The 16,351-nt window shown below is 38.0% G+C and overlaps 2 protein-coding genes across 6 annotated transcripts in view; both read right to left on the bottom strand.

Moving 5' to 3' along the window:
• Positions 1-90: 90 nt before the first annotated feature.
• sytl2a (synaptotagmin-like 2a) overlaps positions 91-16,351 on the bottom strand; it is a 31,233-nt gene continuing 14,972 nt past the window's right edge. The window contains exons 5-19 of one of the 5 annotated variants that reach the window (XM_079804155.1): positions 12,385-12,430; positions 12,216-12,306; positions 11,078-11,125; positions 6,114-6,185; positions 3,327-3,431; positions 3,003-3,056; positions 2,398-2,492; positions 2,165-2,281; positions 1,834-2,003; positions 1,616-1,718; positions 1,386-1,547; positions 1,157-1,253; positions 980-1,079; positions 690-895; positions 91-601 (exon numbers count right to left, since the gene is read on the bottom strand). In XM_079804155.1, the coding sequence (XP_079660281.1) occupies positions 456-601; positions 690-895; positions 980-1,079; positions 1,157-1,253; positions 1,386-1,547; positions 1,616-1,718; positions 1,834-2,003; positions 2,165-2,281; positions 2,398-2,492; positions 3,003-3,056; positions 3,327-3,431; positions 6,114-6,185; positions 11,078-11,125; positions 12,216-12,306; positions 12,385-12,430 (1,612 nt within the window). In that variant the 3' untranslated portion in view covers positions 91-455. Of the gene's footprint in view, positions 602-689; positions 896-979; positions 1,080-1,156; positions 1,254-1,385; positions 1,548-1,615; positions 1,719-1,833; positions 2,004-2,164; positions 2,282-2,397; positions 2,493-3,002; positions 3,057-3,326; positions 3,432-4,151; positions 6,186-11,077; positions 11,126-12,215; positions 12,307-12,384; positions 12,431-16,351 lie in introns of all 5 variants that reach the window. The other 4 variants (XM_079804152.1, XM_079804153.1, XM_079804156.1 and 1 more) reach the window with 4 other exon arrangements.
• LOC307119105 (uncharacterized protein) lies at positions 7,952-8,539 on the bottom strand (the record flags this gene model as incomplete). The annotated part of the gene is made up of 1 exon (XM_079805184.1): positions 7,952-8,539. One exon carries the CDS (start codon positions 8,537-8,539, stop codon positions 7,952-7,954), a length of 588 nt encoding a protein of 195 aa, XP_079661310.1.

A 16,351-nucleotide genomic window follows, 5' to 3' on the forward strand; every position in this document is an offset into this window, starting at 1 on the left:
GGTTGCTGTCGAGCTGTGTTAAGTCACTTTGGCAGTTACCTGGCTGGCACAGTCTATAGTTATCCCCCCCCCCCACACACACACACACAAATGTGCTTTATATTTATTAGGCTACTATTCAGAATGTTACATACAAAAGTGATGGCAGTTGGACATTTTAAACGTTTATTAAAATGACAGTGTCTTAGGATACTCTTTCAATGTAATTCACAAACCATCTTTTTTAACTTATTTGCAGCATATTGACATATTTCGTTTTAAAGACATCAAACCCACATACTTTACAGGCATATTTTATTTTTCATTCTGTTTTCTTTGTCAACAATGGCAAGAACCACCAAGTTAGTTTCTATATATTTAACATTACATACCGTCTTCCGACATACTGTTTTCTTCATGTACACACTCATTTTTCGTGTATTTGTTCAAAAGTGTCACCATGCCTCATTTTCTTACTATCTAGACGTTCTTGCCATGACCATCATTCTCAAAGGTAACATATCTTCCACCCATTCATTCTCAGATTGCAACATTCTTTTCCACAATGCTGCTTCGGCAGCGTTAGAGTCCATCCAGTTCACTTCAGTGCCATAACTTTTACCTGTAATAAGATAATATTGACAATCAGTCATGACATTTTTCGATTTCATTTTCTTGAAATATATATTTATAACATGCCCTTTAATTACCTGTTCCAGGACCAAGTCTAATACCCCCAATGAAGTGGTTGTTGAGTCTGTCATGATCCCACACTGTAAGCTCCACACAGGCCTCTCTGAGGTCCTCTTGCCTGAAGCCATCGTACACCATGGTGTGGTTAAACACTGGGTTAGAAGACCTCTTCAACACTCTGGTCTTCTGACGATTTTTTCGGTTGGCATCTGGGAGGACTGCGCTGAAAAGGCAGAATTCACACACGTGAGCCTTCCACATCTAATACTCCAAAACATATACAAATTAATAAAAAAAAAATAGCTACCATTTGACAAAAGGGTCAATGGAAACACCCCTGGAAATAGGCAGATTCTTGCATTCTTTCACCCATATTTGCACCTCACCATTCCCCTTGTTCTTGTGACCTACATAAATTGACATGTTATCAGAAAGGCAGATGCTTTTTTAGTCAAATAAAAAAGAGTCAGCATCATAAACCTACTGTGAGAAGTCTGCGGGAGAAAACGCAGAGCTACTTTAATCTCTGCGCTCATTTCCTCACCACCGACAGAATGTTTTGGCCTGGTGGGAACCTGAACCTGTTTTGATAAAGAAAGACAGTGGCAGAGGCAGTGCAATTAACACATAGATATTGAAAATGCAGTTTCAAGAGCCCTGAACTATCCAAAAAGGCTGTCCTGACTCAATAGACATGAGTACTGTTATCTTACCCTTCCTTTGAGTAGATATTCATTCATTTGTGTGTTATTGAAATCCCATTCGGCCAGATCAACCTCAACCTCTCCAAGAAAGCTGTTACGGCCAAACGTGTCATTGTGCCACACAGAGATGTTCAGCTTCTGGGTTTTCAGCATCTCCATTGGAATCTTAAACTGCATAGACAACTATGTTTAATACATTTATATCAAAACATATCTCAAGAAGTTTAGAATTGTCATACCCGTAGGATTTCATTGTAAGTTGGATCCAGAGTCTTCTTCCTCACGCATGTTTTTTTCTTTCCATATTTTGCTTTGTCAGGTAACAAGTAACATTTAACATACCTAAAGTTCAATTCAACCAAACAAACCACATGTATTATTGCGTATCCATGTTTATAGCTAGAGAGAAGCCATATTCTCCTGGTAAAATGTTTTTTTGTCCTGCTACCCCACTTACGGATCAGATCGGTTCCTCTTAACATCCGCTACGGCGAGGTCCTTGCACTGCACAACAAAGATGTGGAACTCTCCCAGTTTTTGTACAAAGTGAATGGCGAACTGGATTGTGCCTTTGACCTCCACATTACCAAACTCACTACTGTAGATGCTCATTACACTGCCAGTGACCTATACATAGCCCACACAAAGACACAGATCTGTATAGAAATCTATTCATAATAGCATCACAGTGTGCAAAACATAAATGAATGTGTTCATTTGTATTATATCAGAGTGATATTAGTTCTGTTTAGCATGACTGGGTTGTGCTAAAGACTGGGGTCACATACAGAGGACATGGAGGCCACTTCAGAGCAAGTGCTAAAATTAGAAGGAGTGTTGCATGTTCTCAGTCTGTCAAAGTGGAAACTGCTCACTGATGCACAGTCACTGTTTCCGTAATCCATCTATTAGACAGGAGATGGTTGGCATTTGTGCAGGTTAAAAAAGGCAGAAATCCAGTGTGGAAGCTGTTAGTCAACATTAGCATTTGGAGGCTCGTGAGTTTTGGTGAGCATTTTACCTCTTGTTGCATGAATACAGGTACAGACATACTCATCATCTTCACCTGTTCTGGGTCGGAGAAGGACGTTTTGGTGTTGGGAGTGACTGCAGACACTTAAACCAATGAAACAGAAACGATTAATGGACACATATTCTGGATCCATCCAGATGGAGTTTAAGTGGAAATAATGAAGTCTGAAGAGGTTTAAGGGCATTTAGAATTGATCATTTGATATTTTATATAAAGAATGTATTTAGTTACTTAATCTACCTCACCATTATGCATGATTCAGGTGATATGGGACGCAAACCACCTTTAATCATTGGCATTAATCCATGCTCTCATCAAATTTTCATGCGTCAGCTAATGCATTCCCTTAGCCGTTTCAGACCGTAAACTATACATGAAAGACCAAGGGTCAATTATGAAAAGGACGTTTAATGTTCTTAATGCTAATTTAATGTCACGGGCTTACTTCCTGCTCTTGATGTAATAATGCAAGTGTATAATGCATCTAAGATGCTGCCTTCTAACCAAGAAACATCAGTTCATTACTCCATAGAAGAGCACATTGAAAAAGACATTATTAATTTATTTTCAAAAAGGAAAAGACTCATATTTACCATTTTCCATACTCATCCTAACATCACTCCTTGGGTCAGTCTTCCATCTCTCTTCTTGGTTTATTAAGTATTGTTAAATAATAAAATACAATACAAAAAAATCAATCAATAAATAAATAGCATATAGTAATAAAAATGCTCTATAAACGTGTTGTGTATACTATTGTTTGATTAGGTTAGAGATGTTGAGTTATAAAGAAATGTCCAGCAGAGGGCGAAAGAGTCACTCCTACAGGACCAAGATAGCACGATCCCCAAACATCAAAACATGTTTGACTTTATTTGGAATAAGAAGGCATTGTAGGAAAGAGCAAGGAAACATACGTAAAGGTGTGGATGCCAGGTCCTCTAGACTTTTGGAAATAGAGATGGGTCTGGCATTGGCTCGTTCCAGAGCAGCTTTGACAGGGCCTTCATCCTCACTGTCCCCTGTCACAGCCCATAACAAGAAGCAATCAGCAAACCAAACAAAAGCAGAAGTCTTATACATCATATATAAATATTAGTACTGAATATCTCATTGGAAATGCTAATATTGAGAAAATACACAATGGTTCCATTAGCTTTCTGATTTTCAGAAGATTTATGCACAATGTATGTTGTTTAAAATGACATAGAATTCCATAAACTATATAAATCATATAATACATCATTTAATATTAGTTATATACTTAAAACAAACTATTATAAAACATAATTATGAAATATAAAAATGCATTTTTAATAAATTAACAGACATTAATGATTGTAAAATGATTTATGATCAGTGTCAAAGGTACTTTTGTTCATTTGACAGTAATTGTAAACAATTCATATTTCACCCACGATGTTATAATATGAAACTTACCAGGAATTTGAAGGAATTTTCATTATTTTATAGAAAAAAATGATTGATTATTGAATTAGATCATTGAAAAAAGTAGAGGCAGGGCTTAAAAAGTGGATGTGGTCCAGAACAATAAATAGATACATTTTTCATGTCTACAAAGTTGAGTATCTTACTTGAGCAAAGCATCAAGTACATGTTTCTTAGGTCTCAAGGAGCACTTATTTTAAGGACATAAACCCTGCTTCCACAAAAATCACCGAACCAATCAGCGCCTTTTCTACTGGAAACTAGACTGAACCAAAATGGAGAGGTGAGCTCACAGTATGAACTGGTGTGTGAGATTGACCAGGCTTCAGGTGTGGAGCTCCCCGAGGAGTCAAAGGTGATCTCCTCCGATTCAGCCAGGGACTGTCGAGAAGGGGAGCTCTCATTGCTCACTCTGCCTTGGTTCACCTGTTCAAAAGTCTCACATGCCTGCACCTTAACTTGTTCTCTTTCATATAAGACCGTCGGATCGGGTATGCCCAAGTAATGGTGTAAACTCAGGGGGATATAAAACCGAGTCAGAGAGTCCACTGACAGCTTTCGTTCTTTAAGAATGATGGGTCTATCATCACTGCGTCCTTCTGAAGTCTTCCCTTGGTGTTCAGGAGGCGTACACAACCTATTTTGCCCTGATTTAACCCTAACATCGTATGGACTCCTATCGCCGGGATTGATATCTATTGCAAAGGTTCTTAAGGGAGAACCATCCTTCTTGGACTCTTTGTTTGGATATGAATCTCTACGAGGAACTTTAGACTGCCTTAATGGGCTGGGCGTTCTGGTTTGATCTTGGTCTTTTGGTTGGTAAATGTCAGAAGACTGTGGCTTATCATGTAGACCTTTTGGAGGGAGACTTCTGAGGGGAGATGATGGTGCACTTGGCTTCGAGTGTTTTTCTGAAACGGACGGTTTAAAATGAGAAATATTCATGGTGACGTATGAAATCCTACCTCTGATTTCTTGAAGGTCTTGTAATGACACTCTAATTGGACTTCTTTGTTTTTCCTCAGTCTTTTCCATCTCTTTTTGTGCAATCAAACCAACCTCTTTGAAGCTCATTCTGTTTGGGGAACTTTGGCTGTTTGGCCTGATGTCAAACTGAGGTTCAGAAAGTTCTACTGAAGAACATTTTGGAGATGACTCTGTGCGCGGGTCTTTAACATTGGCTGTACATGTTTGTGAACCTACAATTACTCTAAGGCCACTTTTTTCTTTCTCCCAAAATGACTTGAGATCATTGATCGAGACTTTATCTTCCTGTTGACTGAGGGACATTTCCTTCTTCAGGTGTGATATATCCCTGCAGATTGACTCTTCCTGTAGCTCACTGCCCAGAGAACTATCATTATATTTTAGCAGTGAACTGGGTGACAGTTCGACATTCGTTTTCACTGTGAGAGTTTGTAGTTCACTACTTGAGCCTTCTGAAACTTTATCGCTGTCCCAACTAGAAGGGTTCCCATCTACATGTGACGATATGGTGGACATATCAACATCATTGGATGCTCTTCTAGGTGAGACCGAAGAAATCTCACCTCTTGTAGATTCTACATCAACTGGGTTTGGATCACTGGGTTTGGAGTTTGATGGGCTGATGTCTGAATCTGACAAGCTTCTGTCTAAAGCGTTGTGGTAATTCTCAAGTTGAGATGTCTCATTTTCTTCTTTTTTAATGCTTAGTATTTTCGGTCCTCTATTCCCCTTTTCCCAGAATGACTTCAAGTTGGCCATTTTTCCTGGTGATGCCTCACCTTGGTCAAACTTCTCTCTTGGAGCAGTATCTTCACATATAAGTCTGTCTGGTTTGTTTTTATCTTGTAATATTTCAGCCATCCTGCTCTCTTTAGGAACAGAGATCTGCTGAAGTATATTATCATTTGCCTCAGATGGTTCACGTTCTAAACTTTCTGTTTTACATTGACTTATCACTTCTTTGTCAGATGCTCGGACTTCTGGAATCTTGTCTTTTTTCTCCACTCTTGGAAACAATGCAAAAAGCCCCCTACGGGGTTTTGGTGTTGGCTTGGTCTGGTCAACTGGAGGCACTGAATCTTCTGACTTGGCTTCTGGGCTTTCTTTTGGTTCCTCTTCATTCATCTCTCTCTTGACTGGCGACTCTTTCGGCTTTCCATCTCGAGAGCCTCTCCCAAACCATTCAAGTAACTTTGAAATTGAGCGACCCTCTTCCACTGTGACCTTATCAGTCTGGCCCTCTGCGCTCAACTCAATGGCCTTACCTATTGCTTCATTAGAGCGGTTGATGTTGGACACCTGTGAAGACTGAGGCTCACCATGAAGCTCATGACGACCTGCAATGGAGACAACCACCAGTTGGAAAGTTTTATATTTGCATGAAATTGATAGAGAATGAATAATACTTTAATGACTTCCAAAAGCAATATTGCATTAAATTACATCTGACCATGATTCCTGTCATCAGATGATCATACAGTAAACACTCAGATAATAGTCATTTCTTGCAGTGCTTATTTACTAATCACCATTAGCAGATTAATCAACATACATATGCACACAAGCATTCACCAGAAGCCATGTGCTGTATGTATGAGGTATGCACGCACATGCAGTTAGTACCAGGATGTATTAATGAGTTAGCATGTGAACTACTGAATCACAGGTTGATAGATTTGTTGGCTGATTAACTCACTCGGATTCATTTTTAGGGTTTTATTATATTGAAATGATCAGGGTGTCTTACCAAAAAGGTTTTGCATTAAGCATTTCTCAGTCACAACTATTCTGAGGAGTCCGGTTGGACAACCCATCTACCTGTCCTTCCTAGGCTCAATGATCATCATGTGGGGACGCTCGTGATTTTTAAGGGACTCCTGACTGCTTTTTGTAACTTTGTAGACCACAGGAAGTGGGAAAGTCTGTGCTAATTCCCTTCTTTAAAGGGTTGGTTCACCCAAAATTGAAAGCTCATCATCTACTCATCCTCATGTGGTTGCAAAACTTTTCCATACAATGTATGTCCAATGTTTAACCCTCTGGGGGTCTTTGGTCATTTCTGACCCGATTTTTTTATTTTTTTTTTTATGTTAAAAATCGTAGCTTCATTGGAATTGTCCGAAACTTGGTGACTTTATTGGTACTTGGTATATGAACACACACAAAAATGCAAATTTTGGGGACAGGATTTGAAAAGTCTAAGTGGTCGTAAAAAAAAATAGTCACTTCGGGTCAAAAATGACCCCCATAGGAAATTAATGGGAAATTGGCAAAAATATGAAAATACAGAGTTTTTTTGTGCATACAATCTAAAAATCAGCCAGGATGCAGAAAAAAAGGACTCAACAGTGAAGGGGTGAATCTCCAAAACATCAAGAGTGCAAAACAGACAAAAAAACTCACACACACACACACAAAACACAATTAGCTTTTGGAATGGCACGCGTTCATTTGTGTGTGCGTGTGTTTTTGTGTGTGTGTGTGTGTGTGTGTACCAATAAAGTCACCAAGTTTAGGACCATTCCGATGAAGCTACAATTTTTTACATTTTTTTATAAAACGCAAGATCCACTATAGTGGTAAAAATGTGCTATTGTGTGATAAAAATGCTCAATGTGTCCACCGGATGGCACAATCTCATTTTAAAAATTGCGTTCATGAGGCCTAGGCTTGACTCTAAAATGAAATACAGCTTTAATAAAAAAAATTAAAAAAAAAAAAAAAAAAAAAAAAAAAATATATATATATATATATATATATAATTTTTTTATTATATTCAATGGGAAAAAATGGGTCATAATTATTGCATAAATATTAATTATTAATCATAAAATTATCTCAAAACACCAAAAAAGAAAAGAAAAAATATTATTGAACAAAAATATATTTCATTGATTTTACTCAAATCTTTTTTTATATTAATCCAGCCCTCCGGGTCATTTTTGACCCGAAGGCCCTGAGTGTGACTCATAAATGAAGAACCCCAGAGGGTTAACTAAATGGACAAAAACACTTTCCACAGGAGAAAGTCGTATCCAATTTTGCAACAATATGAGAGTGTGTAAATGATGACAGAATTTTAATTTCTAGGTGAACAATCCCTTTAAGTACTTCTCACGACTTCAACTACGTTACCGTTTTCCGTGATATCACTTCTATCCTGGTCCAACACAGGACTCCAATCTTCTTCCAGCACACTGTGCTCTCCTTGTACTCTCTCTATTGGGCCGACAACGGAGGAGAAGCGGACCTGTTTCCTATCTAACCACCCTGAAGCAGAGAGCACTGAGCAGGGGGAATGAGGAGGGCTGATGGGAGTTTCAGGACTGATGGGGCTGACCGTAGCAGAGGACTGACTGCTGCTGCCATCACTGGTGGGAATGTGGAGTTGCAGGGAGTCGGTAGAGCTACAACTGGACCCGTTGTGCTTCAGGATGCCTCTGGGAGCAGGGGTCACGACCTGTCTAACTCCTTTGTCACTGCTGCCGGTGTCCAGGGAAGAGTTCTCGCAGGAATACAGCAGGAGTCTCTTTTTTGGCACAGGTTTGCATTGAGTGGCTACTTGGGTGTCAGTGTTTTCTGTGTTTAGAGTAGTGTGATGGAGTGAGTAGCTCTCAACTGGAAGGAAAGGCTCTGGAAAATAACCAAATGGTTGAGTAATGAAGCAGTAAAAGAAGGGGCATAGACACATACCTGTACATGCACAAAAAAAGTGAATTCATTTTCAAAATGAATTCAATTTGCATTTCATTTACCGGTTCTGTTATTGTCCAATAGCAGTACACTATCTGTTAATTGATTACATTTTAATGGTATAGCGATGAGATGAAATGCACTGGATTAATGTTTGCAAGCCAAAGAATATGACGGCGGTATTAAGTCTTCTAGCTCACATTTTCACATTTACAGTTTGTGTCCTATTCCAGATATTCACCATTTTTATATTGACCTTTGCACTCATGACAATAATATTAGCCTGACTACACAATAATAATAAGTTAATCAAAAAATGTACCATCTATGTATGAGGTACAGGCTGGTCATGCGTGGCGGCTTAACTACTTAGAACAACATACTTCTCTGTATAATCTTCTTAAAGTTCAGCAGCTCCATTACATTACATAACTCCACTACAACAGCTTCAATTTTCTACGGAAATCTTTTGGCCAGACTATTTCAAGGAACGGCACTTCTCCACATAAAGCTAATAAAGCTAAATGCCACACATTACATTCAATGCCAATTTTAAAACTACAGCTTAGTTATTCTATACTAATTATACAAAAAGGGATATAGTTAAATCCTGAAATCTAGTCTATTGTTGTACTTGCACAAATTAATATTGAGTGTTAACAATTTCTTGAATAATTTGTTCCTGTATGACCTCAAAGAAGCTTTTGATACTTTCATAATGAAAAACCGGAGACCAACATGGTGGACCAACATGTTTGGTGCCAACATAATATAACCCCAAATCAGAAAAAGTTGGGACAGTATGGAAAACGCAAAAAAAAAAAAAAGGAAGTGATTTACTTGTAAATGTAAATGTATTTCATTGCAGACAATATGAACACAAAATATTTCATGTTTTGTCTGGTCAACTTCATGTCATTTGTAAATATGCATCCTTTCCTGTCATTCAGACCTGCAACACTTTAAAAAAAAAGTTGGGACAGTAAAGAATTTACCACTTTGTAATGTTGCAATTCCTTTTCACAACACTTAAAAGACATTTAGGGACTGAAGACACCAAGTGATGAAGTGTTTCAGGTGTAATTTTGTTTTTAGGTGTAAATTCTTCCTGCAAACAAGTCTTAAGGTGGGCAACAGTACGGGGTCTTCGTTGTCGCATTTTGCGCTTCAAAATGCGCCACACATTCTCTATTGGAGACAGGTCGGGACTGCAGGCAGGCCAGTCAAGTACCCGTACCCTCTTCCTCCGCAGCCAGGACTTTGTAATGTGTGCAGAATGTGGTTTTGCATTGTCTTGTTGAAATATGCATGGACTTACCTGGAAAAGATGTCTTCTTGAAGGCAGCATATTATGCTCCAAAATCTCTATGTACTTTTCAGCATTAATGGTGCCTTCACAGAAGTGCAAGTTACCTTTGCCAAGGGCACTGACACAACCCCATACCATGACAGACCCTGGCTTTTGGACTTGTTGCTGGTAACAGTCTGGATGATCCTTTTTTTCTTTGGTCCGGAGCACACGCCGTCCATTCCTCCCAAAAAATACCTGAAATACTTTCATCTGACCACAGTACACGTTTCCACTGTGTGATGGTCCATCCCAGATGCCTCCGAGCCCAGAGAAGTCGGCGGCGCTTCTGGACACTGTTAACATAGGGCTTCCTTTTGGCACAGTACAGTTTTAACTGGCATTTGTGGATGTAACTACGGATTGTGGTACTTGACAAAGGTTTGCCAAAGTAGTCCTGAGCCCATGTGGTGATATCGCTTATAGATGAATGACGATTCTTGATGCAGTGCCGCCTGAGGGATCGGAGATCACGGTTGTTCAGCTTAGGCTTGCGCTCTTGTCCTTTACGCACTGAAATTCCTCCAGATTCCTTGAATCTTTTAATTATGTTATGCACTGTTGAATGTGAAATATCCAAATCTCTTCCTACCTTTCTTTGAGGAACATTGTTTTTAAACATTTCAATAATTTTCTCACGTATTTGTTGGCAAACTGGTGATCCTCTGCCCATCTTTGCTCGTAAAGGATTAGACCTTTCTTGGATGCTGCTTTTGTACCAAATCATAGTTACAATCACCTGTTGACATCACCTGTTTCAAATCACATCATTATTTAACCATTTTACCTCATTACTAGCCCTAAATTGCTCCTGTCCCAACTTTTTTTGAAATGTGTTGCAGGTCTGAATGACAGGAAAGGATGCATATTTACAAATGACATGAAGTTGACCAGACAAAACATTAAATATTTTGTGTTAAGTGGGGGGATGAAGTCAAAGTAAATTTAGAAATCACTTCCTTTTTTTTTTATTTGCGTTTTCCATACTGTCCCAACTTTTTCTGATTTGGGGTTGTATAATACAAATGCAGCATTAAATTATACAAACTACTGTGACCAAATACCGGTTTAACACTAACAGATACAGTATGCATGCAGACAGCATTCAGTTGTTATGCCCAAGCCAACACCATAGCCCAGAAGAGGTAAACATGCTGTTCTCAATGGGGATCAGTCAAACAAACTTACTGTTATTGCAAGAAATATGTTCTGACCATTTGCTCTTCAGAACATCCACTCCATTAAAAATACAATAAATACAATCTGTTATCTCGTGTATTACTGGACTGAACAGTATCAAAACCATCACACAATTGTTAAATCTGAGGCAATCACATATGTTGCATCACAGAGAAATCTGTCAAAGGCTGAGAGACGGTATGTATGTTGTAAAAAAATAAGCTGAATTTGAATGAAAATGCTAAATATGCTACAGTAAAAACTGTAAATCACTGATGTTATTGTTAACTAAAACGTAAAAAAAATAATTTTCAATAATTGAAGCTTAAAAAATATAAATGATAAACATTAGATGAAAAAATTAAATTAAATATAATAGAAATATAAAAAACAAAAACTAATAAAAATGTCAAAAAGCACATAAAACTTACATTAATATGAAAACTGAAAATGTAAAAACAAAACATTACTAAATGCTATAAGTAATATTTATATAATTTAAAATGAAAAATAATTAAATAACACCAAAGTACATTGGTTAGTTGTCTACAGGTCCCTGCACATGACATACGGGGAAAAAAAATGTTTATAATGGCCATAAATTAACAATTAGTTCCCACGACTTACTAATACATCAACACGTTTTACTAATTTGTTCCTGAATTTAATGAAATCGTGGTGACATTGTAACAATTTGTTCGCTCGTTTTACAAATCTGGCCACGTTGTAATAATTCGATCCCTTGTTTTAACTAATTAGTGCAACATAGCCACAATTTACTAAATCGAGAGAACAAATTATTAAGTTGTGGGAACAAATTATTCATTCTGGGCCGCTATTGGTGGCCACGATTAGGGTTTCAAAGGGGCTGAAAATTTCCGGAATTTTTACAGTCAAATCAGCATGATATAATTTCACTACAAAATTCTATAAAAATCGCCATATTATTTGTAGAAATTACAAAACAGATTTTACTAATTCAAGTAGGTTGATTCAATTATTTAATTCAATTAACTATTAAGTTTTAAACAGAGGCCCATAATGTCCGAATCTGTCACCTTTTTTAAAAAAAAAGAAAAAATAAATTAAGCCACTTCTTATAGTGTACAAAAATCAATTTGAGGATAAATTGAGAAGAGATTCTCACCCTCAGCAGGTGTCTGATCGGCCTCCTTCACTCCATTGTTAAGTCTGGCTCCATCTCTCTGCGATCGCACATTGAATGGATTCTGCCGAGGCTGCATGACAAATTTGATGAAATCAACTAAACCATTAAAAATGCATCATGTAGAAAAAGTGGATTTTGTGTAGTGTACCTTGATTTGAGGTCTCTGTCTTTCCTGCTGGGCTTCATCATCCACCCTGTATGGAGGTGATATGGTCATACAGATTCATATCAAAACAATTCAGACAACAAATGATGAATTAAATGAAAGATTCACCATGATAAAAACCAGCTGAGAGCTTTGTGCATTGATCATTGTGAACAGTTCAGCATAATGCAATCAATATATTTGAATCATCAATACGTCTTCATGGTGCTGGTCCTGAAGCCAATGGAAAGTCACAAGATTCACCAAGCACTTAAGTGGGGACAACATTTGTTTCCATGCTGCGATGTATAATGCCATTACATGGTGTCAGACAGAGGGAAAACAGCAGCACGTGAAAGCTGACCCCTGAAGCAGCTTACTGGCTCCAGATTCCCCTCACCAACCCACTGTGTCTGACTGCATGGGAAAAGGTTGCCCTACAGATTACATTAGGCCTACATAAATCACAGGTTCACTCCCGGATCTCCGTCAAATTCACATAAGTATGCTTGAACTGGTGATGCTGAAGAAGTGAGATTGTGTTTCTCTTCATACTGTTCTATATGAGCTGTGATGTGGGGCGGATATGGCCACTAATGGGCGGATGCAGTGTTATGGGTTGTTGAAAAGGCAGAGGCGCCGTACAATCCTTTAATCAAGTAGAACAATGGCATGTGTGCTTGATACCACAGAAATGTAATTTTGAGCTAAGAAACTTTTAGTTTAGGGTCTGTCGTGGCAGTTTTTAATCAACTCTGAATAAGAGACACATCTTTGTAAATGTAATAAAACGGTTTATTCTTTTGCAAAAGAGGAGTCAACAAGTCATACAGCCATCCTGAATGTCTGCAGAGCGTTGTCTAAAGACTAAACAAAAACAGTTTCCTTTTATACCCTTTCCAAGGTCAGCATTCTGCACTCCTTCTGTAATTTTCCACACATACTCAAATAACCCCATATGTCTTTCATCCTGACACTTTAACAAAATTAGATGTACACTGAGCCCATAGCAAAACATTCTCTTATGTATATGAACTCAGAAAGCCATGCATAATGTTCTTTGATGTATGGATAAATGTGAACGATAATTCTCATGCAGAATTAATTTTCTTCTATAATTAAATTTTTCCACCACAGGTCCAATTCTCACTATCAACTTGTTGCTTATTAGCATGCATATTACTAGGATATTGGCTGTTTATTAGTACTCATAAAGCACATTAATGTCTTATTATGCATGACCATATTCTACATCCCTTAATCCTACCCAATACCTAAACTTAACAACTACCTTACTAACTATAATAATAAGCACTTATTAGGAGTTTATTAAGGCAAAAGTCATAGTTAATAGCCAGAATTGGAACCTAAACTAAAGTGTGACTGAAACTTGCTTTTTTATTTCTTCTTTTATTACTGTTATTCATGGCATTTCTAATGATTTTACATGAAAAATGTTACACTTTCCTAGTGTTTATAAAATGTACACACTACTGTTCAAAAGCTTAGAGGTTAGTAAGATTTTATACTTTATTTAAGAATTAATACTTTTCAGCAAGGACACATTAAATTGATCAAAAAAGAGACAGTAAAGACATTTATAATGTTACAAAAGATTTATTTTCCAAATAATTGCTGTTCTTTTGAACTTTCTATTACAGTTTTTCTCCGTTGGTTTGGCTCATTTCTTGAAACAGAAATTACATTCTCAAAATTGTAAGATCATTTGGCAAAACAGTCTTACAGTTCAGCACAACACTATAACTCACTTGCAAAAGCTAATATCTCTCCCAAAACTGTTCACTCATGCTTCAGAACTAAATTCCTTTCCCATATAAATAGTCAGTGCCACCAAAATGGCAAAGATCCTTCTCATTGCTTTGGCTCATTTCTTGAAACAGACCGGACGTTCTCAACACTCTTGGTGCTTTTGCCAAAGTAACGTGGATGGTTGGGCAGAACACCATGGTTCACCTGCAAAAGCTCATACCTCTCCCAAAACAGTTCACTCATGTGTCAAAACTAAATTTCCTTCTCATTTAAACAGTCAGTGCCCCCAAAACGCTTCGTCCCTTTGGCATTGTGTAAGCACTGCAAGTCAAAATGTTTAGATGTTTTGTCACTATGGCAGAGGACCATTGAAATATCCCTCATGTCCACCTTTCAGGTAGGGTAGGAGTAGCCTCCAAGGTTTGACATCACACATTGCACTCATACTGACAAGGAAATTGTAACCATTATCATTCACACACATAAAGTAACTTCCATACATCAGAGTAAAAAGAAAATGTATACAGCATAATATACTGTAATATAACACACAAACAAAAAACAATGAAAATTACCGTCCTCACCCTCCTGGCCATCCACACGCTGCTGTTCTCAATCTTACTGTAAACACTTGTAATATTGTAAAATTTCTACTTTTCTAATGATATAATCTGGGTTTGATTTTTTTTTTCAGAGAAATTGTTAGAGTAAAGTATATGAATATAATGACCAAACAGCACACACAAGACCAGTACTGCATATTGATGAAAATATTTATTTCTCTCCACATTTGTAAAATCATTCGATTCATTCATGCATTTTCAAAGTTTTGTTTTTTATATCTGCTGAGGTTGGGCTGAAGTCTCTGTCCAGCCTCTCAATGTCAACCCATGGGTACTCAGTAGAATCGCATCTGATAAATTTGGTCCCCGTCTTCTTTGGCCACATCCTACTCCAGGTCTACCTCTTCCTACCCCTCTCTTCCCCTCCCCCTCTATACCCCTCACTTCCCCTCTCTACCCCTTCCCCTTTCTACCCCTCTCTACCCCTTCCCCTCTTTACCCCTCTCTACCCCTCTCTACTCCCTTCCCCTCTCTACCCCTCTCATCCCCCCTTCTCCTCTCTACCCCTCTCATCCCCCCTTCTCCTCTCTACCCCTCTCATCCCCCCTTCTCCTCTCTACCCCTCTCATCCCCCCTTCTCCTCTCTACCCCTCTCTACCCCCTTCCCCTCTCTACCCCTCTTCCTCCACGGGCTCCCCCTCTCATCCTCACTCTTCCTCGAGCAGGCAGTTGCCCTTGTTCATTTACTTGGCCAGGTGCCTCCATGTTCAGAAATTGTACTGGTCCTGCATGGTCAAGCTCTTTACATATATGTTTCACAGTCATTCACAGTCATGGACAGCACCTGTCAGGTAACTAAACATACTGTTTGATTGGTCATCTGAGATGTGAGAAAGTACTCCTTTGTTAGTCAAGTTCTAGTTTCACCTGGCTGTCAATTGCTGTAATAAATTTATCAAATGTTCCAAGGGATTCATATATGGTATTTACGGTATTATGTTCTTGACTAATTTTGACAATTGAACAGACTATTGTGCATGTGATGACTTATACAATGAAATGACGCTGATACGTTTTGGAGCAAACGACCATTAGACTAAGAATCAAACAATCAGTTTAGATCAACAAGATCTATTCACTTGCAAACTGTGCTAAATGTAGGCTACCTGTACTTAATCCATTGCAAAGATGTACTGAGACATTGAGACATGTACTTAGACATTTGCAATTTGATGAAATTAATGAGAAACGCTATTCTGTGGTGAACAATTGCCAAGTGGTTTGGAGATTTGTCCATGTTGTTTGAGAATGTAATTTCTGTTTCAAGAAATGAGCCAAACCAACGGAGAAAAACTGTAATCAAATAATCCTGAAAAAAGGTATCATGGTTTCCACAAAAATATTAAACAGCAAAACAATGTAGCATATTAAAGGGGTCATGAACTGAGAAATCAAATGTTTTCTTTTGACATATAAGAGGTCATCATACTATAAGGATATCCCAGAACTGAAAACGTCCTTGTTAGTCCGATAAAAGCTTTTATCGACATAATGCTATAGATCTAAATATAATGCTATAGATCTAAATATAATGCCATTGATCTAAATATAATGCTATAGATCTAAATATAATGCTA

This window comes from Gobio gobio (genome assembly GCF_949357685.1).
Source record: "Gobio gobio genome assembly, chromosome: 22".
Lineage (NCBI taxonomy): Eukaryota > Metazoa > Chordata > Actinopteri > Cypriniformes > Gobionidae > Gobio > Gobio gobio.